Source organism: Anabrus simplex, chromosome 3, assembly GCF_040414725.1.
Source record: "Anabrus simplex isolate iqAnaSimp1 chromosome 3, ASM4041472v1, whole genome shotgun sequence".
NCBI lineage: Eukaryota > Metazoa > Arthropoda > Insecta > Orthoptera > Tettigoniidae > Anabrus > Anabrus simplex.
The window spans coordinates 23,572,649-23,599,166 of NC_090267.1; the positions used below are offsets into that span (position 1 = coordinate 23,572,649).

The 26,518-nt window shown below is 39.8% G+C and overlaps 1 protein-coding gene across 5 annotated transcripts in view; it reads left to right on the forward strand.

Moving 5' to 3' along the window:
• LOC136865935 (alpha-N-acetylgalactosaminidase) overlaps positions 1-26,518 on the forward strand; it is a 112,728-nt gene that overhangs the window by 80,093 nt on the left and 6,117 nt on the right. For all 5 annotated transcript variants that reach the window (XM_067142485.2, XM_067142486.2, XM_067142487.2 and 2 more), the window contains 3 exons: positions 12,484-12,645; positions 20,285-20,482; positions 20,981-21,145. In XM_067142485.2, the coding sequence (XP_066998586.1) occupies positions 12,484-12,645; positions 20,285-20,482; positions 20,981-21,145 (525 nt within the window). The remainder of the gene's footprint in view (positions 1-12,483; positions 12,646-20,284; positions 20,483-20,980; positions 21,146-26,518) is intronic.

Sequence of the window (26,518 nt, forward strand, 5' to 3'; positions counted from 1 at the left end):
CTTTTGACTGTGGTGGGGTTCAGCAAACAGTAAGGCACATAGTACAGGAATGCCCACTTTGAGCGTTCTCAGGCAACATAGCAGACCTCAACTTAGCAACACCCAAGGCAGTGGAGTGGATAAATGGATTGTAGTTCAGCATGCAGTGCACATACTCACTATGCAAATACATTTCTATATGATTTGTTTAAATTGATTAATTTGTATTTAACTTTCAAGTTGTTGTTGTTGTTGTTGCGTTTCATATTAGTTGTTTAATTAGTTTGTAAGAGGATTTCATGTATACGTCATATACCAAATAAATAACTTCCATTTGACTGAGGGACTCCTAGGAAACAACTTGGTAACAGAATGGGATTCAATGGGGTGCTATCAATATTAATGGGATTTTATAAGAAAGAAAATTGAACTGGCCAAGATATCAAAGAGGATGCATCTGGATGTGTTACGAGTTCATGATATTGGGCTAATGGGAGATAACAAGGAGAGATTGGAGATTTTAAGGTGTTCTAACGTGTTGAAAATGGAAGGACAGAGTGTTCATCAGAAACACCCTAGTTTCTGCTAGGCAACAAATGATGTGGGTAGATTTAGCTGTTGGAGGAATTAGAACAAGAATTGTTGTCACAGTGTATCCACCTTGTGAGGGAGCAGATGAGCACGGAGTAGACTAGTTTTATGAAGCACTGAGTGACATCATAGCTAAGGTCAACAACAATGACAGTATAACACTAACACATGAGAATTGGGAACAGAACTGAAGGATATGAGAAGGTGATGGATAAACATGGGGAAGGTATGGAAGCAAACAAGAACGGGAAGCATTTACTGAACTTCTGTGCTAGTATGAGTTTAGCAGTTGTGAATCCATTCTTCAAGCATTGTACATGGGAGGAGTACAATGTGTTGTTAACAGGGGTCACTGTCGACTGATTTGGATGGTAAGAGGAAATAGACAAGTCATAGAGAAACATGCTATGCGCAGATTCAGTAGTGAATAACAATGGCGTGTGAGCGGCCATACCATCTAGGACTATCTTCTCGCAATGCGGTACAGAAGCCACCGTCCCACTTGGACACCACAGCTCAAGGCACAAAGAATGACATTGGCACAGGAATACCACTATTGAACACTCAGAGCATAGAGAAAGATCGCCTGGACAAATGAGTCGTGATACCAGTTTGTACACAGCAATCACAGGGAGCGATTGCATCAGCAAACACTCGAGGCAGTTGATTCTCTCATCAGCTGGGTACAGTTCAGGCCAAAGATGATTGTATCAGCATATGGGGACTGTTCACGTGAGATGAAATGGGACCCTTGGTACTGGAACTGTTCGGGACCTTCGTATCGGGACACTGCCCAAATGGGACCTTTTCGGTCAGGAGTCAGATGCCATCTCATCTGAAAGAACCTAAGAATCATGACTGATGGGTGAGCACCTGCCCTAAAAGCCATGCCAGGATCGATCGCACACCCCTCCGCTCCATGGTTTTGACTTCCCGGCTTCTCAGGGCAATAGTACTACACTAAATCTAGCTTACAGGCATACAAAAACAGAGGAAAACAAGGAATGCTTATGCTATGGCAAATGAAAATTGGCATAAATGCAGAATAAATTTAATTAATCTTGGTAAAGCAAACAAAAATGTTTGAAAAAAAACTAAATATCGTGAAACACTATAAACATGTACATGTGGCCAATAGAGGTAAAACTCTGTTCAAATTTCTTAAGAACTCTCATCGGATGATTTTTCATTTCTTCGGATGAGTACACCTCATTAAAGCGTCTCCTCTGGTCAATCGCACTACTGGCACATCATCGATACAGGAGTACTGTTTATAGATTTAAAACTCCGCACTTCTTTTATCTAGCCTTATTAGCTTAATGGGGCTAAGGTTGTTTCTCCCCTTTGCTATTAAACGCACATAACTCTTCAGCCGTTAGTGCATTAGGGTATTTTATTTTCTTGCTCAATATATTGACGAAACGAAGCACCCAAGCTGTGACATGCAGCAATCTCCAGTATGAGCTATACCTCGAAATATAGCTGTTATTTTTAAAAGAAGTACCATATATGTCTCTTTTTTATGACTGGGCTGCTACTATTCTTACTATCATTTACATGATGTACTTTCTCAGTTGAAAGACTTAGGTCATCTAGACTTAAATGGTTTGGGCATGTTGAACGAATGAATAGCACAAGGTTACCATGTGCTTATTTGGAAAAGAGAATAACAGGTAGAAGACCAGCTTGAAGACCAAGAAGAAGATGGATGGACCAACTGAGGGAAGACGTGGAGAGAAGAGGATGGAATTGGGAATCTGTCTTGGACAACTAAATGTTTTTGAATAGGCAACTCTGGAAGACGCTCGTTTTCAAACACCCTACCCGGCTCGCTGGAAGGGCAAACCGATAATGATGATGATGATGACTTTCTCAGTTCTGTCCTTACTTCACGTCAATATCACATAGTCTCCTAGGGATGATGATGATCATCATCATCATAATAATAATCCATACAACTGTTTTGAAAACGTTCTCAAAATACATTTGCAAGCCACGCACTTTCAGTACGGGAATATTGTGAGTACTCATAATCCATCAAAAACACAATTCCCTTGATTTACATCATAGTTATTTCATTTTAAACTTCACTTCACTACCACACAAAGGCAAATACATTCACACGAAGCGTGGCAACTTCTGATCTCAGAGTCATATGACACACCTGATATGATCAACATGTAGCTAACAATTTCCAGTGACGATTTATACCATGTAGAGTCGAATTCGCTTGTTAATTACTTCAAAAATCCATCGCATCTTTGGCCATCCTATGGGAATTCCCCATCCGTTGATGACTGGCTATGCGGCTAGTGTCTGTTTTGTGGAAACTTTCCACCCGCAATTCTGCACAGTTTCACTGAAATGAAAACATTATTACTACCATGTATGGTTCCATATTCTGAATACATTTTATACGTTTTCATTGCTTTGTTCTTACTGTTACATTTGATGTCAAAATTCTCAAAATATTATTTATGTCTAGTCATATTCTGAAGTTGGCTCTTCCTGATTTGGTAATCCGAGAGGCGTGGTTATGAAGATTTCTGCATTCTCTCTCTCTCTCTGCTTTGAAACTGGAAAAATCTGGTTTGAAATGCTAAATGGGGATTTTCTTCTGGTCTCACACCCTTAGCTTCACTGGGCTAGCCTCATGAACTGGCAGGACCTCGAAGCTGTTGCACACATCTTGGACTGTTAATTCAGTACACGTATGGTTTCAGTTCATCTATCAGTGTCCCTCACTGACAAACAATTCAAGAATCTGCCACCTTATTGTTTACCTCCAGCACAAGCAAAGAACTGTTCATACAGTACCAGTCGCTCCTGAATTGTGGCTTGATTGGTTTGATGAACACTCCATGGACATGAGGATGCTTGCCTGGTCTAAAAGGGATATCAAGGGAGAAATAGAAAGAAAACACAAAAAGACGACAATTTCCACATTACATGTAATAAATATCATTTTTGGTCCGTATTGATGATATTTGATTGAAATAATAACATTAAGTTATTTATTAGACCACCTAATCAATACAAAATCGTCTTGGATGATTTACATAGATTTGTTAGCTAATAGTGGTACATGTTTCGCCTTCCCTGAAGGCATCATCAGCCATAGTTTTAACCTTAAATTAAAAATAAGCGTCTAAATAACATGTAGTAATGAAATGAATTTTAAAATCTTGAAGAGATTTGAAGTAAAATAACATCAAAAATAACAATGATGGTTTGAAAATACAATGTGATGAGATATAATAGTGGAAGTATTGACAAAATTAACTTAGAAGGCTGCTAAAATAAGTACAATGGATAAAACAACAGATTGTTATACAACAAGTAGTAAGATTGCATAAAAGTAAAGTTGATAGTCTGGCAGTTATAATTAGACGATGGCGAAAAATCGTATATAATCAAAGTAAAGAAGAGAGAATAAAAGTCAAAGTTAGTTGAGAGATCCGGAGTTGATCATGATCTTGAAGATAAAAGACGAAAGTCAGATGCATATGGTGAAGTTGTAGAACACGTTGAGCATATGAAGTTGGTGAATAGAAGTTGAAGAACAGTTTCAAATAGGATCACTATGGACCATCTCAAAATTTGAAGTGATGTTCAAATGTTGTAAATTGTGAGTTTGTAGATATTCTAGTTGAAAAACCATATAAAAGTGGAATCATTTGACGGTGACAAAGATAGCTTGTAACATTATGAGTTAGAAGTATTTGCATCAGTAGACTTCTTGCTACATGTGTTATAACTGAAGGTTTGAGCACAAACCTTCAGTTATAACACACGTAGCAAGAATTGAGCACAAACCTTCAGTTATAACACACGTAGCAAGAAGTCTACTGATGCAAATACTTCTAACTCATAATGTTACAAGCTATCTTTGTCACCATCAAATGATTCCACTTTTATATGGTTTTTCAACTAGAATATCTACAAACTCACAATTTACAACATTTGAACATCACTTCAAATTTTGAGATGGTCCATAGTGATCCTATTTGAAACTGTTCTTCAACTTCTATTCACCAACTTCATATGCTCAACGTGTTCTACAACTTCACCATATGCATCTGACTTTCGTCTTTTATCTTCAAGATCATGATCAACTCTGGATCTCTCGACTAACTTTGACTTTTATTCTCTCTTCTTTACTTTGATTATATACGATTTTTTGCCATCGTCTAATTATAACCGCCAGACTATCAACTTTACTTTTATGCAATCTTACTACTTGTTGTATAACAATCTGTTGTTTTATCCATTGTACTTATTTTAGCAGCCTTCTAAGTTAATTTTGTCAATACTTCCACTATTATATCTCATCACATTGTATTTTCAAACCATCATTGTTATTTTTGATGTTATTTTACTTCAAATCTCTTCAAGATTTTAACATTCATTTCATTACTACATGTTATTTAGACGCTTATTTTTAATTTAAGGTTAAGACTATGGCTGATGATGCCTTCAGGGAAGGCAAAACATGTACCACTATTAGCTAACAAATCTATGTAAATCATCCAAGACGATTTTGTATTGATTAGGTGGTCTAAAATGTTATTATTTCAATCAATTTCCACATTTCCACATTTTCATATACTGTCGTAATCAAACAGATAGGATTTCTCATCAATCCCAGTTGTTCTACTTCCATTTCTTCATCATGAGGGCGGGCATTAGCACTCATTGGATCTTCACTCTTGATGAGGGAGAAGTGTTGTTGGAAATTGATAGACACTATCGATAACCTTCTTTGGACTGTGCTATGTGTTGTATCTTTGTTTAATATCATTGTGTCCCAAGTGTTGTATGTTAGGTTCTTAGATTTTTTGATAATAAGAAAAGGAACCAGTTACTAGTTATGTTTTCTTGATTGCTCTCCCAATATCACGACATAAAATGGTGCCAGAAACACGGGATGAACTACACTCCAGCACCAATGGGCAATATACATCGTGGACTAGAAACTAAATAATAATTGGTTTACTACACGTTCCGTAAAGAGACTGCGGGAAAATTGTTGCCATGGGGATAAAACCTATCACGCCAAGCCATCAATGTATGGTAACATTTGTCAGATGAGTATTTATGTTCCCGTTAAATTCTGAGATACTTAAGGAACTTGCAAATACCATATAAGGCATGGTAAGACAAAAAAGGGGCATAGTTATTACGTGTAGTGTAAATGCATAGATGGTTTATTGGTTAAGCTCGAAGGGTAGCCATCTTGTTTATTTATGTCACTTGGAGGAGACTTCATGCACGACTGAGTGACCAGTGCTGCCATCTCCTGGCTTTCCTTGAACTATGTCACAACACGCCAGAGTATGATTAATAATAGATCAAGGAACAAAATGTTTCCTATGCTATTACAAAGTCCCCATCAATTACACTATTTTACTGCAGCAAATTCACGTCTAGAGGCCCAGTATGGAAGGCGGTAACGTGAACACACGACTACACCAGTTGAAAAGAAGACGTGCTAGGGAAAGGGCAAACATCACACGTCTCGTGGAGAAAGCACGAGAGTTTACTGAGTCTACCTGTCCCAAGGATTATGAGTACTGTAAGGATAGGTTACAAGAGACTTTGGATAAATTAAGGGCCCTGGATGATGAGGTTCACGACCTCCTGGATGACACTGTGTATGCTGATGACATAAGTACATGTGAGGAATACATAGAGAACGCCAAGCGCACTATCATTCGCATTTCACATGGGATAGAGAAAAAACTTGAAAGCGCAATGTCGAATAGACTCACGAATACACAGACGGTACCAACACTTGCCTCAACCACATTAAGATTCCCCCCAATAAAACTGGAACCCTTCTCAGGTAATGTAGAAACATAAGCACGTTTCTGGGAACAGTTCGAACAGTTAGTCGATAAGGACACATCACTCTCTACTATTAATAAACATATATTTCTGCGGGGTTATTTAGAGAGGGAACCGAAGCACTTGCTTGAGGGCATCGCCGTGATGGCTGAGACATATGAAGGGACTAAGAAAATTCTTTAAGCTCGCTACGGCGGCAAGAATAGAATCATACAGGCCCACTTGGACTACATAGAATGTATTAAGCCCATCCAGTTTGCCACACCGAACCCACTTAATTCTACATTTATTGACTGCAATCGCCACATTCAAGCTCTGCGCGCTCTCGGGGAAGATGTGAACGCCTATGGCCGAGTACTTGCACCGAAGATTCTCCAAGCATTTCCAAAAGATATATGCCGTCACTGGACCATTCACGCCAAGCGAGAAGACCTTTCGGAGGGTAACATCCTCAGACTAATGGAGTTTCTCGGTGAGGAAGTTGACGGAGCGCTTACTACACAAAAGATTCACGGTGAAACCTCCATATCATCAAGTTACCCCCCTACGGCGGCAGTTGTTCACATCCGTGCCGATCCTAAAGGCTTAGCAGGAAAAGAGGTTAAGGGGCCGGAACCATTTTGCATCTTTTGTGAATCAAGAGGTCACTGGGTTCAGGACTGTAAGAAAATCACAAACGTTACGGAGCGAAAGGAGAGGCTGAAGAGCGCTCACCGGCTTCCTGTGCCTCAATCGAGGGCATACAGCATTCAGTTGTCGAAAGAAAGGAAAGGCACAGTGTGCTAATTGCAAGAAGTTGCACCATAAGTCCATTTGCGACAACGGAAGGAGTCACAAGACCTCAGAAGATCAGGCCAACACAGCTTCTGTAGGAAAAATAGATATCACCACACCAGGTTTTACATTCTTGCAGACAGCTCAAGTAAGAATCACTGGACCTCCAGGGCTAAGCCGACTTACTCGATGTATACTAGACAGTGGAAGTCAGGCAACATTTATATCAAGATCACTGATAGACGACCACCGACAACTGGCTGTTTTGCCATTTGAGTCCCAGACTAACCCATCATGTCAGCGTAGAGTCGTCAGGTTCAGTATGAAGGGAGTTTACACCAACTTTACTACGGTTTCCATCAACGCTTACGGAAGTGCACACTCACTCTCACCTCTACCAGCAGCTCCACAAGATATCAAAACTTGGGTGCACATACGCAAATTGCAGTTAGCAGACCCTAGGCCTGATTCGAAAGAAAACCTACCCGTGGAGATCTTAATTGGCAGTGACCAGTACCGGCAAATAGTGAAAGACGGTTGACCAATTCGAATATCTGAATCGATCGTTCTGATTCCGACAATTTTTGGGTGGATCTTAAATGGAAGCCGATCAGGGACTTGTGTGAATTCTGCTGTTGTGAACTTCATTCAACAAGCTTGCTCATGTTTGGATGATGAACTAAGAAAATTCTGGGATCTAGAGACAATGGGAATAGTTGCAAATCAAAATCGAGACATAACTGAGGAAGACTCTGCTATTTTTCAAGAATTCAAGGCAACCTATCGCATTGATGGTCCCCGGATAGTGGTCTGCCTACCAAGAAAGCAGGATGTTCTTCCATCAAATAACAAGATAAATGCGGAACTTCGATTTGATACCTTGATCAAAAGACTTCAAAACAATAGTGCTCTAAAGGAGGTGTACTACAACCAAATGCTGGACCATATCATGAAAGGACAAATAGAAGTCACACCTACTGGAGATCCAAAGAACACCACATTTTATCTCCCGCACCTAGCTGTAAAGAAGGAGAAACTGGGAAAAATAAAATGGAGAATAGTTTTTGACGCATCTTCTCACGAAACCAACTCTCCATCTCTCAACAATGCTTTAGAGGCAGGTCCAAATCTGCTACCGGAGACATTGGCTATTCTACTACGATTCAGGCTACATACCATGTCCATCATAACTGATATTATACAGGCATTTCTTCAGCTGGTCTTGCACGAGGATGACAGGGACTTGACCAGGTTCTTGTGGTACAGGGTCACCCAGGACAGTAACGGAAGTTACCACAAGACGGACGAGATAGTGACCTATCACTTCACTAGGCTCCTATTCGGCCTCACTTGCAGTCCGTTCTTGCTTTCAGCAACACTGAGGGAACTTGCCGACAGATACAAGATGACATTTCCTATTGCAGCACCCCTCATAGATGACAATACCTTTATGGACGACTTCGCATCCGGCGCAGAGAATGACAATGGTGTGCTTGCCCTGTATTACGAACTTACTGCACTGATGAAACTGATGAACTTCCACCTAGTGAAAGGGGCCACTAATTCAGACTCGCTAAAGGCCATCTGGAGAGCCGAAGGTCAAGAGGTCAACGTAGAGATGCAGGTACTAGGCATTTACTGGAATACAGAAACGAATAACCTTTACATTAACCCAGAGGAGATCACCAAGGCTTTACCCGAAGGACCAATCACCAAGAGGAAGTTATTACAGATTACAGCTAGATTCTATGATCCACTCGGACTGTTATCTCCCGTATCCCTTCTCGGTGAGCTGTTATTCCATGATACGTGGAGCAGGGGAATTGACTGGGACGAGTTGCTACCTCTTGATATCGGAGCATCATGGAACACTTGGGCATCCTCCTTATCCTCTCTTTCACGGGTACAAATTCCTCGGTGGCTAGCTACTTCAACGGAGCGTAAGGTTCAGATCCACGTATTTTGTGATGCTTCAGAAAGGGCATATGGGACGGTTTTGTACATTCGCACGAACGCGGGAAGCAACGTACTCGTCCATCTGGCCTGCAGCAAGAACAGGCTCACACCCATCAAGAAGGTAACAATGCCATGGATCGAACTACTAGCAGCGCTAGTGGGAGCGCGATTGCTGTCCTATTTCTGCGCAGCCACAGGCCACGATATCACTCAGGCAATACTATGGACGGATTCTACAGTCACCTTGGGTTGGATACACAATGACCAAAACAGATGGAAAACTTTTGTCTGCAACAGAGTAACGGAGATTCAATCGAGCTCAGCTCCAAGTCAGTGGAGACATTGCCCTGGACATTGAGAACCTGGCTGACCACCTTGTACGAGGACTTCGTGGTGACCAGATACGGAATGAGCACAAGTGGTGGAATGGACCCACATGGCTTGCACATCATGAGGAATATTGGCCATATGGTGCTCAAACTCCAAGCGAGCAACTTCCCGAGGAGAAGAAGAGAAACATAAAACATGTAATGACAACGACCACATATTCCAGTGTTATCGACAGTTCCAAATTCAGTTCCTACTGGAAACTGATGCGTATTACTGGTTGGATTCTTCGATTTACACACAACACTCGCCATCGAGAGAAGCTTACAGGAGAACTAATAGCAGTGGAGCTCGCTAAGGCACGTACATACTGGATAGGAGCTGTTCAAAGAGAATGTTTTGCACTAGAATTTCAAGCACTCGAACACGGTTGACCAATTCCTAAAGAATCCAAAATAGGACCCTTAAACCCTTCATTGAAGGCGGACTCCTCTGCCTCGGGGGTCAATTGCACTGTGCAGACCTCACTAAGGAGCGACGGCACCCAATACTGCTACATGGCTCTCATCGATTCACGTATCTACTCATTCGGCAAACACATTTCAGATTACATCATTTTGGTGTTCGGGTAATATTGTCGGAGCTCCGGAAAGAGTTCTGGATCCTTAGGGCTCGTCAAACTGTTAAGAGGGTCTTGCACACCTGCCTCCCATGCAGAATCATGAAGAACCCTAGAGGCCAGCAAATTGAAGCTCCACTACCTGCGGATAGGGTGAGACCGTCCAAACCCTTTGCAGTTACCGGGATAGACTTCGCCGGTCCCCTCTACATCAAAATAGGCATGACGATGGAAAAGACTTACACAGCGCTATTCACTTGTGCTGTTACACGTGCGGTGCATTTAGAGTTATGCTCCAGTATGACCACTGACACATTCCTTATGGCCCTTCAAAGGTTTTCTTGTAGGCGTAGACTGCCACATACCACATACACGGACAACGCAAGGACATTTCAGGCCACCAGTGCAGAACTGTCGGAACTTTGGAAGGCACTGTCATCCTCGGAGACCCATCGATTCCTTGCCAAAGACGGTATAACTTGGAAGTTCATTGCCCCACGGGCAGCTTGGTGGGGAGGATGGTGGGAGAGACTGGTAGGCACAGTTAAGCGATGCCTAAGAAAGGTGCTGGGACTATCAAGACTTACAGAAGAACACCTTAACACCATTCTAGTCAACATTGAAGCTGCAGTAAATTCAAGACCGATCTCCCATGGAGATGACGCTGAACCCCTGACGCCGACACACTTGCTTGTTGGTGAAGGACTCATGACCGTGCCAACAAGACCAGAACCTGACAAAAGCTGTCAGACGACTTCTGGAGAAGATGGACCAAGGAGTACCTCTTAAAACTCGAGCTTTCATGAAGCTCGAGGTGTGTCTGGGAGATCCATTGAGTTCCGACCCGGAGATCTGGCGTTGGTTCAAGAAGATGGACGACCACGCCAATTATGGAAAAGAGCAACAATAGAGAGGTTATTAGCAGGAAGGGACCAGAAGATAAGCACTGTGATTCTTCGAACCCCACAGGGACACAAAATAGCCAAACCAATTCAGCTGGTCATCCCCCCTAGAGGTTGACCAGGGTGGGGAGAATGTTGGAAATTGATAGACACTACTCGAGAACCTTCTTTGGACTGTGCTATGTGTTATATCTTTGTTTAATATCATTGTGTCACAAGTGCTGTATCTTAGGTTCTTAGATTTTTTTGATGATAATAATAATAATAAGAAGAAGAAAAGGAACAAGTTACTAGTTATGTTTTCTTGATTGTTCTCCCAATATCACAACAAGTGTAGTACACAAGAACCTCGTTTATCCGGCCCTCATTAACCTGGATCTCCGGTTTATCCGGATCAAAAATTATAAAAATGTATTTTTACTCGTAGGCTTACAGTATTTCTTTTACGGCGTCGACTCTTCTTGAATGTCTTTTCCGCCAAGGATAGTTACAGACAGGAATTGGAAATAATTCGGCCATGGTCTATCAAAGGTACTGTTCCAGCATTTGCCTGGAATTGAGAATGGGAAACCGTGGAAAACCATTCCCAGGACAGCCAAGGAAGTATTCAAACCCACGCTCTTCTGAATGCAATGCACTATTAATTCACTGATGGTGAATTTGAAAATGAAACCAGTGTTCCATCAGAAGAAACAATGACTCATGGAAAGGCAACAATGCAGCTGGACAAACTGATGGCCTATTTAGAATCCTTGACTGAAATCACACTGGCAGAACTGTTGTTAGTAAAATGGCATAGTGAACATGCTGTGCGCAAACGCTATACAAATGTAAAACAGTAAAAACTCACATATTATTTTAGTGCATACAGTAGAGTCCTAAATGTACAAAAAGTGTTCTTATATTTTTTTGTACAATTCAAAAAAGGTATTACTGTACAACTTATGTTAACAGATTATCTAACATGTACTGTATTTGTTTCTTTTTTTGGTATTTTCTGGATTATCCAGATTTTTGATAATCTGGATCAGTTCTGGTCCCACTTAATCTGGATAAACGAGGTTCTAGTGTATAAGAAGAAAGCTGGGGAAAAAACAGGAAAAGGAAAAACACAAAAGGTTGTAAAAGACTAAGAACACAGTACAGACACAAAAAAGGAAACAAACCCAACAGGTCAATAAAGTTCTGAACAAACAAAGCCTTTTCAGTGCTAGAGGCAGCATGTCGAAGTTTGTGTCTTGAATCCTGTTAGAACTGGCTTTCTCAGTGGACTTCCTGCACGATATTGTCCTGACCTTGATGAAGGACTCTAACCAGTTTGCATCATCATTTATATTTCTAAATGTAAAGAATCAATTTTAAACATTTTCATTCAGATTTTTTTTCTGTAACTTAAAATTATTGAAATAACATGTTAATATTTCTGGATCCATGTGGTCAGCTGTATAACACACCTTGTTAATTCTCTGTCAAATGATTTGTTTGCAGCCAAACTACACATCAATTATCGAGCACTGCAACTTGTGGCGAAACTTTGATGACATCCAGGACTCGTGGGCCAGTTTAGAAAGTATAATTGATTATTATGGCAACAACCAAGATGTAATTATTCCAAATGCTGGTCCAGGGCATTGGAATGACCCTGATATGGTGAGTTATTGTCATTTATTTATTGACTGACAAATATTCAGAAAAATGTATCACATTTTAAGCTTTACTTATCTCATATCTATATATATAAAATAGCGTGGACTGACTGACTGACCGACCGACCATCGCCGAGCCAAAAGTACTGGACATAATGAAATTAAATTTTGGGGATACATTCATATTAAGATGTAGGTGCTCGCTAAGAGAGGATATTTGGATATTCCGTTGCTAAGGGGATGAAAAGGAGGGTGAAATTTTAAAATGAGTGTATCTATATCTCAAAACTTTAAAAGTTTACAAATGTAAAAATTGGTATTTAGAGTCCTCTTTGAAAATAAGGAAACACGTATTTTTTGGTTTTCAGAAAATCTCAATAAGACGGGTGAAAAAGGGGTAGAATGCCTTTCATCAGGATACCGGTACTTATATCTCAGAAACTGTAGATATTACAGACCTGAAAATTGGTACTTTAGATCTCTTTTAAAAATAAAGAAACACGTATTTTTTTGTTTTTGGAAAATCCAATTAATGGGAGGGAGAAAAGGGGGGTGAATTTTTAAAATGAGTGTTTCTATATCTCAAAACTTTGAAAGTTTACAGATGTAAAAACTGGTATTTAGAATCTTCATTAAGAATAAACAAACACGTATTTTTTTGTTTTTGGAAAATCCCAATAGGAGGGGTGAAAAAGGTGTTGAATGCATTTAATGAGGATACTTATATCTCAGAAACTGAAGATATTATAAACTTACAAATTGGTGTTTTGGATCTCCTTTAAAAATAAAGGAACACGTATTTTTTGTTTTCTGTAAATCTGAATAGGAGGGGTGTAAAAGGGTGAATAATGGGTTGAATGCCTTTAATGAGGATACATATATCTCAGAAACTGAAGATATTACAGAACTGAAAATTTGTATATGGGATCTCCTTTGAAAATAAAGAAACACTTTTTTTTTAAATTCCAATTAATGGGGGTTAAACAGGAGTGACATATTGGGGTGAATTTTTTGAAAGACTATATCTACAGAATATCTGAGAAACATAGAATGATACAGACGTAAAAAGTGCCATAGAATGATACAGACGTAAAAAGTGGTATTTGGAATCTCCTGTAAATGTAAAGAAACATAGGTGATTTGTTTTTTGAAACTCCTCTTAAGGGGAACTAAAAAGGGGGTGAAATTTTAAAATGAGAATTTATACAGTATATCTCAAAAAAAATCTGAACATGTTACAGAAGTGAAAAATGGTATTTTTTATCTGTATAAAAAATAAAGGAATGTGTATTTTTAGTTTTCAGAAATAACCCTTGGGTGGAGGGGGGGGGGTAAAGCGACTGAAAAGGGTGTTGAATTCTGTTAATTAGGCCACTGTTATCTCAAAAATGAAGATGTTACAGACGTGAAATTTGATAATTGGAATCTGCTTTAAAAGTAAAGAAACACGTATTCTCAGAAAATCCAATGAAGGGGGGGTTGGGCAGGTGAAAGAATTGAAAAATTAATTGAATTGTATGAGAATACTTACATCTATTAAAAACTAAAGTTGTTAGGGCCTACAGACGTGAAAATTGGTATTTGGATCTCCTTTAAAAACAAAGAAAAACGCATTTTGGGGGGCAAATCATCTTGGGGGCGGGAGTGAAAAGGAGATGATTTCCTTTCATGAGGACACATAAATAAAAAACTGAAGAAGTTACAGTCATGATAATTGGTATTTAGAAGATCCATTACTATTAAAGAAACAAGTACTTTTTGCCGGAAACTTACTTGGGTGGGGGGGAGTAGTGAAAAAAAATTATTTTAATCTCAAAACTGAAGGTAATAGACGTGAACATTAGTGTTTGGAATCTCCTTTAACATAAAGAAACACGCCTTCTTTTAGTTTTTTTTTTTGGGGGGGGGGGGGTGTTGGCTAAATAAACTTAACGGCGGTGGGGTGTAAAAGGAGGTGAGACCAATTGATTTTACTGTTTATAATGTATTTGTAAGGAGCCTCCGTTGCTCAGGCGGCAGCGCGCCGGCCTCTCACAGCTGGGTTCCGTGGTTCAAATCCCGGTCTCTCTATGTGACATTCGTGCTGGACAAAACAAAGGCGGGACAGGTTTTTTTCCGGATACTCCGGTTTTCCCTGTCATCATTCACTCCAACAACACTGTCCAATATAATTTCATTTCATTTGTCATCCAATAATCATTGCCCCAGAGGAGTGCGACAGGTTTCGGCTGCCGGCACAATTCCTATTTTCGCCGCTATATGGAGGCTTTATTCATTCCATTCCTGACCCTGTCGAGTGACTGGAAACAGGCTGTAGATTTTTGATGTACTTATTCTGATCATAAACCGATCATTTTTAATCTTTCCTGGGTTCGTTTTCAACAGCCATCTTTTCCTTCGGAGAACGTTCTTAGATTACAGTAGATTCTCCTGGCATATAAATAAAAATTTAAACACATTTGAAATAAACGGTAGAAACAAGATTGACCGTCCAATTTTTCACCTCCATAATAAGGTCAATAATGCACGGAAGTATGTCATTCGTATGGCCAGAAATCCAGCACACTTGCCTACGCGTGACAATGGTGTTGGTCACGTTTTCAACAATGACAATGGCAGCAGATGTAATTTACCGCCAAGTAGCGGTCTTGCATCTTGTTGTGGGATCCAGAACATCTATAATAATAATAATAATAATAATAATAATAATGTTCTGGACCGTCGTCAAATGTGCGGACCGCGCTGAAAACGGTTCCTGGACGGGTAATGACTAAGAATGCAGTCTGGCCGCGGGTTCAGTGTCGCCAAGGCACCCAAGACGAGACCACGCTGGATCTCCTGAAGGATTTGACCCATATTAAAAATGCTTATAGGAAAAGATGGCAAAGATTATGGACCCAACTGACCGGGTGGATTACCTGGACCTAGCACGGGAAGTACGAAATCGATTGCTGGAAAGAAAGATTGAAAAATGGGAGGAAACTTTCCATAATCTATTAGAAAACGAGTTAGATCACGAATTTTTGCGGATTCTCTCAGAAAACGAGTCAGATTGCGAATTTCGGCGGATTATATATAAAACAATAAGCATTCAATTCTGAATTTCAGTATAATACCGTAGCGAAGCATGGGTATCTTGCTAGTAATCTCATATGAATATTTGCATTTTGCAGACCAAAATGGAGGAGAGCATGTCTTGTAGCCAAGTTTATACGAAGTTTCTATCACTGAATTAAATTTATTGGTACTACTTAATAAACATTATTATTAATATTATTATTATTATTTTCTATTATTATTATTATTATTATTATTATTATTATTATTATTATTATTATTATTATTATTATTAGCCAATGCCGCAGTCTAGGGGTAGTGAGAGTACCTCTTACCTGGAGGTCCCAGGTTTGATTTCCGGTCAGTTCAGGGATTTTTATCTGTATCTGAAGACTAGTTTGAAATCCAGCCAGCCTACGTGAGAACAGCAATTGATGAGCTGTCTGCCTGTGAGATGATGATCCCAATCTAGAAAGCCAAGAATAACAACCGAGTCAAGCTTCAAATTCTATGGCCACGAACCTGCTACGCTGGCGTAGCAGGGGGAGAGGTGATACTCCCATGTGGCGAGTCCCAGGTGGCGGATAGGGGTGTCCTAACCGGCTTGCCGGTGGACTTGAGGGAAATAAAATACCTCTCGCGGACCAAACACACAACCCCCTGTGGGTGGGGGATGCCGACGAAGAATACACCCACGGTATCCCCTGCCTGTCGTAAGAGGCGACTAAAAGGGGCGACCAAGGGATGATTGTCTTCGAACCATGAAACTACTTGTGATTACTACCACCACACGGAGAGCATCATGGGTCGCTTTTACTTGCGCGTAGTACCACTATATTAGGTACCAAATAGGTTTGTGATTAGTAGCACATAGGAGCACCGTGCGCTCGGCTTTTGCAGTACCCGTGATTAGTACCACCATATGAGCAGGACCATGGGATGATAGCTACCATGGTTCTGCCTTGCCTGTGATTAGTACCCACTATATGAAGAACACCATGGGATAGAGGAAGGTCCCTGTGGTTAGTACTATTATGTGATGAACACCATAGGTTTTCGTTGCCTGTAAATGGCGCCGCAAAGTGAGAAAAACATAGGTCTGTATTATATGTCGAATTTCATAACCTGTGAGTAGTACAATAATGTGTGGAATACCGCAAGTCTCTGCTACTTTTGATTAGTACCGCAATATGACAAATGCTATGGTTCTACTTTCCTAGCAATCAGTACCATTATGAGGGGCTGATAACTTGGATTTTGGACCCCCTTTAGACTACAAGCATCATCGTTTCTGTGTTATGCTATAGCGGCAGTCCCTTGGTCAGTAATCCTGTTCTTTTACGTCAGTTTGTGTGAATGTAAAGCGTTGTGGGTCGCATCCACTGATTGTTTTAAATTCATGTCCATCCATTCATTCTTCATTCTCACGCTTTGAATTCTGTTCATTGGAGAATTTTAGACTTTTAATTTGTCGTTCCATTTCGTCTCATTTCATACCATTAGGGGCCGATGACCTGGATGTTAGGCCCTTTTAAACAACAGTCATCATCATCAAATTCTATGGAAAGTCTCTTAGTTGTTTCAAGTATGATACCCAATGGTAGGACCCTCATGCCAGGAAGTACCGAATATGCTATTGGGGAAGAGCAACAGTCACTTACAAGTAATCTCGGTTTGAATGATATGAATGGTGTAAATCCTTCTGGAGGCCCACTTGCCAATGTTGTCCCTGATGAAAGGAAGGATCTGCGCTGTATGACAACCCATCATATTGCAATATGGAATGTTCAGTGATCAGCGGTACAAGAAGACCAGATCACCAAAGGACTCGTTGGTTAGACACCACTGAAACAGACACCACCCTTACCCTGTAGCAACTAAAGGAGGTAGTGTGGAACAGTACGACTTGAACGGATGATATCATCACTGTCGTCATCAAGTTTCAGTGAACCATGAGAGGGGAAAACCAGCCACCCAGATGATACTCGGGTCATCATGCAACAGAGGGGAAGAGATAAGATTCTCTTGCTCTCTGCTTGCAAAGTTGTTTTGTAATGTTTAATTTAAGGTGGCTTGAAGTATTTTAAATATGTAATGGCTAAGAAAGCTGATAATTGAAGATAATCACTGTTACAGTGTTACTACCGGTGATAAACGTAAAAGTATTTGTCCAAGTTTTAAATTAAATGTTCTTACATTTGCCAATAATTATGGCCTGTGGACTGCCTGCTGTGAATTCACTGTTTAACCAAATAAGACATTAGAAAACTCAGAAAGAAAACTAATGGCCATGAAAAATGTCAGATCTTTCCTCGGGCCAAAAACAGGTCAGTATCTGGAAGAGGATAAGGAAATGTTGGTGTGAGTGCAGGAAACCATGAACAATGGCAACAGTGTGTCTCATGAAGGGCTACAAATGAAGGTGTGTGAAATCGTAAAGAATGAAGGAATTGGTGGAAATGAGTTTAAAGCAAACGGAGGTTGGGATGTGCACTTCATGGAAAGAATCAACCTTAGTTTATGGATGCATATGTCAGTGTGTCAGCTGTTGCCAGATAATATACAGATATACATTTCATAGGTCCATCTCTCAACAGTGGCATGAACACCAATATCTCATATCACAGATAGCAAACATGGATCAGACTCCAGTTTATTTTGTAGGCCAAAACGTTTGACTGTTTATGCTAAAGGAGCTTGAAAACTCTGGGGGCTCAAAAATGATGGTGGTATGGTAATACTCGTATTTACAGATGATTGTAAGAAACTTCCTCCCTCCACTATCTTCAAAAGGAAAACCTTGCCCAAAGGCAACTCTGCCAAAGGGATTGTTGTTCGTGTTCAAGAGAAAGGGTGGATGATGGCAGATCTGATGACTGTCTGGTTGGACACAGTGTGGAGTTGTTGCCCTAGAGCCTTGCTGGGAAACAATGCACTGCTGGTGCTAGACAGTTTCGTGGTCACTTTGTCGACACTGTGATCAGGTTACTCGAAATGAATGCCCACGCTGCAAAAATTCCAGGAGGGCTAACTTCCATCTTTGTCACTTGATGTCTCTGTAAATAAGCCATTCAAAGAATACATGAAGACATTTTTATGTAGACTGGATGGCAACTAGAAATGTAACACTGACAAAAGGTGGAATTTTTTTTTAAAATACCCATTGAAAAAAATGAGCCTGGAGACTTTTACGCCACAAATGTTTTAGGGAAGTTTCAAGAAAACTGGAATTTCATGTTCACTGGATGGATCGGACGATGTTGCCATATGGAAAACTGACGATTCTACAAAAGACAGCTCGGAAGGCAGTTATCAGAAACCATGATGACAGTGATGATGACTGAAACATAACAATAGGTAAATTCAGTTTAGTTTGTAAGAGTCTCTTCTAAGAATAGTGTAAGAATAGACTTTAAACTTAAAATGTAGAATATCTCTAATGTTATTTTTCATTCATTTCAGATGTTGAACATTATATTAGGGCTGCTCTGTAACCATGAATGCCCCAAACCACAAGTATGGCAGATTTGTGTCACAAAAAATATTTTAACTCAGATAATAAATTTACTGTTCTGCAATATATTTTTGAGGTGGTTGAACTTCTATTGACTGGGATAATTTGTGGTTTTCTACCCTACTAATTCTGCTTATAGGAACCTCCTCAATTTTTTCAGTATTTACTGACAGGTTCTGATCACCTCATGGAGAACTCCTATTTATCACCTTCAAGAAATGTATGGTACTGCTTTAAAAGTAGTAGTACAGATGATTTTACAGCCAAGAGCACAGCAATGTTTTCATGCACAAAATAAAAAAAATCTACAAGTTTGTAGGTGAAAAGAGAATAAAATGTATGAAAGGTCAACCGGACTTCTTCACGGACTCTAATAATGAACTGACCTACGTCTCTTCACAGTATTCCTATGACTTCTTCTATGTATGCAATAATCATCTCAAAAATGCTGATTTAATGAGCATAACTTTTTAATGAATATTTTCCATTTTCACTCCAACCAAATGCTAGGGCTGTACCTTAATTAAGGCCATTTCCTTCCAATCAAAGGCCCTCCCTATCCCACTATCAACAAAGACCACCAAGCTTTAGTGCAGTGTGAGGTGAACTGCAAATATCCGTATTGGTCAGATTTTATACAATTTCAACATACCTCTACTAACCTAATTTTTCATAATAAAAGTGCAGGCCTAAGATCATAGACCTTTTCTATTATTGAAGAACAGCTACCTTTCTAATGTGGATGCTACAAGTATGTGAAACGTAAATCACTCTAAGCAGCTGGCAGCTGTTTTCAACAAACAATTTGGTCTTTTGACCAATATTTCTGTACTTATCATTTCTTGCGTACCGTCATACAAATTGTAAATATAATTATCATGCAAGTTAATCAAATATGTTATGTTAATGTTTCCTGGATAGAAAAATAGTTAAAGGAATAGTTTGGAGGTGGAATAATCTTCAGTACTTCTCAAAGTTAACAATCTCAGTTACTTATTCAGTCCATTTGTCTCGAGTCTTATTGTTGATTTGTGTTATGTTTCTGATGAAATAACTCTTGCTTACCTTCCAGTTAATCATTGGTAATTTTGGATTGAGTTATGAACAAAGCAAGACTCAGATGGCTCTTTGGGCTATCCTCGCTGCTCCTTTGCTTATGTCTGTTGATTTACGTACCATTCGTCCGGAATACAAAGCTATCCTACAGAATCGTAAGATCATAGCAGTTGATCAAGATCCTTTGGGATATCAAGGACGAAGGATTTATAAGGTGAGTTTTTGTGATTTTTTTTTTTTTTTTTTTTTTTTTTTTTAATAGGCAATAAACTGATGAGGAAAAAAATGAGAATACAAAGTCTGTTGCATTTGAATTTTGCTCTTACTGCTGCTGAGTTTTATATTAAACTTTATCAGCTTGTTGATAAATAATTTTGGGTTTTCATGTTCAAAAGTGAGATCTGAAAACTCTTTTTCATTGTGAGAGTCATGTGTTTTTCTCTTCACTGTTGTGCGAGGTATAGGATTGTACATACAAAACAGAAACAGATAGGGAGAGGGCATGTTTGACTCAGATTCTAGCTTTTGTGATGTAAGGATTTTTGATTTAGTAATTTTTCTTGAAAGTATTAGATCATCATAATATACTTATTTGTTCCCATTTATTATGTGTGCGTCTATACTATTGATGTATTTCTTATTAATTTTACCATGTGTTCTGCATTTTGATTTATCTGAATATTTATTTTTATTTTTCACTTACTATTTACAGCACAATGGTATTGAAATATGGTCCCGTCCTATCACCCCTGTCTACCAGACATACTTTTCATATGCTGTGGCATTTATAAATAGACGAACTGATGGAACACCATCTGATGTGGCTGTTACCCTTAGAGAGCTTGGCCTTTCTTACCCCAACGGTTACAGTGTTGAGGTAAGTAAACAGTTTGTCTCCCTACTATGTATGCCATGTCCTCAAAGCAAAGGTATGGAATTTCATGAAACAGAAAGGATGTGGAAAACAAAAGATTCAATACATGCAAGCCATGTACAACAAATGTTGCAGCGGTGTCCAGACTCTTATGGGTGGGACAGAATTGTTTTAAAATGTATTGGACTACTAGATGGTTCATGTTTGTGCGTTACTGTAATCACGTCCTACTTCGTGAACCATGGGCAACGGCTGAGTGGCCTAGTAAGTGGTCCTGAGAGTCGGGATACCAGTTGCTATGGAATGGGAGTGGGCATCTCGGACATATTCTGAGTCATGGCCCTCCTTGTGCTCAGGCAGCTTGGACTATGTGCAAGTAGGGTAGCATCCTGCTTCATGAATATACCGAGCTCAGAACATTTTAAGCAAGCCTCGGACCTATGGGAGTAATGGAGTCCCACTCCTATTTGACAGGCGAGGGACTCCTTGGAAACAAGTTGGCAAACAAAATGGAATTCGATGGGGAGCTATCAATATTAATGCGGCTTATGGAAGAAAGAAGGTAGAACTGGCTGAGTCAGCAAAGAGAATGCATCTGGATGTGCTAGGAGTAAGTGATATTCGGGTAAGGGGAGATAATGAGGAAGAGATAGGAGATTATAAAGTGTACTTGACGGGTGTTAGAAAGGGAAGGGCAGAGTCTGAGGTAGGGCTCTTTATCAGGAACACCATTGCACGCAACATAGTTTCTGGTAGGCACGTAAATGAGCAAATGATGTGGGTAGATTTGTCAGTTGGAGGAATTAGGTCAAGAATTGTGTCCGTGTATTCACCATGTGAGGGTGCAGATGAGGATGAAGTTGACAAGTTTTATGAAGCATTGAGTGACATCGTGGTCAGGGTCAACAGCAAGGATAGAATAGTGCTAATGGGCGATTTCAATCCGAGAGTTGGGAATAGAACTGAAGGATATGAAAGGGTGATTGGTAAATGTGGGGAAGATATGGAAGCTAATGGGAATGGGAAGCATTTGCTGGACTTCTATGCTAGTATGGGTTTAGCTGTTAGGAATACATTCTTCAAGCATAAGGCTATTCACCGCTACACATGGGAGGTTAGGGGTACCAGATCCATAATAGACTATATCTTAACAGACTTTGAATTCAGGAAATCTGTTTGGAATGTACGAGTTTTTTGCGGATTTTTCGATGATACAGACCACTATCTGATCTGTAGTGAACTAAGTATCTCTAGGCCTAGGGTAGAGAAAGTGAAATCTGTCTACAAACGAATAAGGGTAGAAAATCTCCAGGACGAGGAAATTAGAAGTACATGGATATGATTGGTGAGAAGTTTCGAACAGTAGACAGTAAGCAGGTTCAAGATATAGAAAGTGAATGGGTGGCATACAGGGATGCTGTAGTAGAAACAGCAAGGGAATGCCTAGGAACAACTGTGTGTAAAGATAGGAATAGGTGAACATCTTGGTGGAATGATGAAGTGAGAGCAGCCTGTAAACGTAAAAAGGAAGCTTATCAAAAATGGCTCCAAACAAGGGCTGAGGCAGACAAGGATTTGTGCATAGATGAAAGAAACAGAGCGAAACAAATAGTTGTTGAATCCAAAAAGAAGTCATGGGAAGATTTTGGTAATAACGTGGAAAGGCTAGGTCAAGCAGCAGGGAAACCTTTCTGGACAGTAATAAAGAATCTTAGGAAGGGAGGGAAAAAGGAAATGAACAGTGTTTTGAATAATTCAGGTGAACTCATAATAGATCACTGGAGAGGTGGAGGGAATATTTTGAACATCTTCTCAATTTAAAAGGAAATCATCCTGGTGGTATTGCAAACAGCCAAGCTCATGGGGAGGAGGAAAATGATGTTGGTGAAATTATACTTGAGGAAGTGGAAAGGGTGGTAAATAAACTCCATTGTCATAAGGCAGTAGGAATAGATGAAATTAGACCTGAAATGGTTCATCAATCATCAATCAATACTGATCTGCATTTAGGGCAGTCACCCAGGTGGCATATTCCCTATCTGTTGCTTTCCTAGCCTTTTTCTAAATGATTTCAAAGAAATTGGAAATTTATTGAACATCTCCCTTGGTAAGTTATTCCATTCCCTAACTCCCCTTCCTATAAATGAATATGTGCCCCAGTTTGTCCTCTTGAATTCCAACTTTATCTTCATATTGTGATCTTTCCTACTTTTATAAACGCCATTCAAACTTATTTGTCTACTAATGTCATTCCACGCCATCTCTCCGCTGACAGCTCGGAACATACCACTTATCAGATCAAAAATTAGATGGAATGGAATTAATGGATTAAATGGAATTCCATTTGGAATTGCTAGGCGGGCATTAATTCCATTGTGGAGTTTTATCTCCCGTATGCAGTTATCAGACTGTGCTTCATAAATAAGCTTCTGATAAGTTCACCTGCATACACCCCAGCGTCAGTGGGTAGGGTCTGACACATCCCACTCTGAAGAGTCTAGTGTCAGACCTAAGACGAAACGCTGGTTAATAGAGCAAACGCCGGAAAAGCCATCCATCTAATTTTTTATCTGATTTTTGATATGCTCTATTGGTGGAAAAGAATCTAATTCCCTCCATGGGAACTTAGAATTTCCACATACCACTTAGTCGAGCAGCTCTTCTTCTTTCTCTCAAGTGAAGTATAGTGGGAAGGCAGGGATGAAATGGCTTCATAGAGTAGTAAAATTAGCGTGGAGTGTTGGTAAGGTACGTTGAGATTGGATAAAAGCAGTAACTGAACCTATCTATAAGCAAGGGAACAGGAAGGATTGCAACAACTATCGAGGTATCTCATTGATTAGTATACCAGGCAAAGTATTCACTGGCATCTTGGAAGGGAGGGTGCGGTCAGTTGTTGAGAGGAAGTTGGATGAAAACCAGTGTGGTTTCAGACCACAGAGAGGCTGTCAGGATCAGATTTTCAGTATGTGCCAGGTAATTGAAAAATGCTCCGAGAGGAATAGGCAGTTGTGTTTATGTTTCGTAGATCTAGAGAAAGCATATGACAGGGTACCGAGGGAAAAGATGTTCACTATACTGGGGGACTATGGAATTAAAGGTAGATTATTAAAATCAATCAAAGGCATTTATGTTGTTAATTGGGCTTCAGTGAGAATTGATGGTAGAATGAGTTCTTGGTTCAGGGTACTTACAGAGGTTAGACAAGGCTGTAATCTTTCACCTTTGCTGTTCGTAGTTTACATGGATCATCTGCTGAAAGGTATAAAGTGGCAGGGAGGGATTCAGTTAGGTGGAAATATAGTAAGCAGTTTGGCCTTTGCCGACGACTTGGTCTTAATGGCACATTGTGCCGAAAGCCTGCAGTCTAATATCTTGGAACTTGAAAATAGGTGCAATGAGTATGGTATGAAAATTAGCCTCTCGAAGACTAAATTGATGTCAGTAGGTAAGAAATTCAACAGAATTGAATGTCAGATTGTGATACAAAGCTAGAACAGGTCAATAATTTCAAGTATTTAGATTGTGTGTTCTCCCAGGATGGTAATATAGTGAGATTGAATCAAGGTGTAGTAAAGCTAATGCAGTGAGCTCGCAGTTGTGATCAGCAGTATTCTGTAAGAAGGAAATCAGCTCCCAGACGAAACTATCTTTACATCGGTCTGTTTTCAGACCAACTTTGCTTTACGGGAGCGAAAGCTGGGTGGACTCAGGATATCTTATTCATAAGTTAGAAGTAACAGACATGAAAGTAGAAAGAATGATTGCTGGTACAAACAGGTGGGAACAATGGCATGAGGGTACTTGAAATGAGGAGATCTGATTTAGGAATGAACTCGATTGATGAAGCCGTACGCATAAACCGGCTTCGGTGGTGGGGTCATGTGAGGCGAATGGAGGAGGATAGGTTACCTAGGAGAATAATGGACTCTGCTATGGAGGGTAAGAGAAGTAGAGGTAGACCAAGATGACGATGGTTAGACTCAATTTATAACGATTTAAAGATAAGAGTATAGAACTAAATGAGGCCACAACACTAGTTGCAAATCGAGGATTGTGGTGACGTTTAGTAAATTCTCAGAGGCTTGCAGACTGAATGCTGAAAGGCATAACAGTCTATAATGATAATGTATGTATGGATGTTTGTATTGGCCTAAGAAAGGGGAGTGTGCTGTTGTTCCTAATGTAATGGATGAAATTGTGGAAGAGATAACGGATAAATACTGGGATAGGTAGCTGACGGTGATGATATTATAGTATGGGTAGCAAATGGAGAGGACGTACTATCTGTGTGTTCTGTTGGTGCTCCAGGATGTGTTCAGTCCAAGTAAAAACAACTAAAAGAAATAACATAGAGCTAGTTCAGTGGTAAAATTAAACATTTATGATATTATAAAATGCCTGTCTTCTATCTCTCTAGTGATTATGATAATGATTGCTACCTACTTACTTCCTGACATTGAAATGTCAAGAATAAGATCTAAAAAATGTCAACAAAGAATTTAAGCAAACAGATGGGGTTAATGTCATCCTCCTCCTCCTCCTTTTCCCTTATCCAGCTCTTGGCAGGTTAAGTCATGTATGGCACCTCTCCATCTTTCTCTCTCCTCATCATTTTGTCCCAGTCCAGGTTTCTTCGTCTTGTACTTCTCTTTATTGAATCCACCTTGTTTTAGGTTTCCCTGGAACTTCATCTACATCATCTGTTTTGGTATTCTTTTCCCTCCATCCTCTTTACACTGTCCGAACCATCTTAGTTTATTCCCATCAGTTCTCTCATTTAAGGTTTTCTATTCAGTCTTCCTTTCTATCATCCTCATTTCTCACTCTGTATTTCCGTTTTCCTATCATAGTGCTTAGGTATTTAATTTTACTGACTTGAATTCTACTCTCCTCCCTACTGATCATTGTCCAGGTCTCTGCTGCGTAAGTCAATATGGGTACATTATACATTTTGTACATTATCTCTTTACACTTCCTTGATACTTCTTTTTTCCAGACAAGGTTTCTTACACTCTGCCCTCTTCCACCCTCTTGCTAATTTCCACATCCAGCCTGCATTAATTCACTCCTTAGGTATTTGAAACTGTCCACTATTTCAAGGTTTTTACCACCACTTTTCACAATGCTTTCCCTTGTCTTTCTTCTCTTGATATAACCATGATCTTGTGATTTTCATACCATTCTTTTTTAATTTTCTCGTTCAGTGCATCTAGTTGTCCTTGTACTTTTTTGGTTTATTTCCTAGACCACAATATTGTCTGCAAATAGTAATAACTTCATTTCCCTATTTTCATATGCTTCCTTTGTCTCCTTTACAATTTTGTCCATTAGAAACCAAAGGGGGTACCAGCACACTACCCTCTCTTAGTCCAG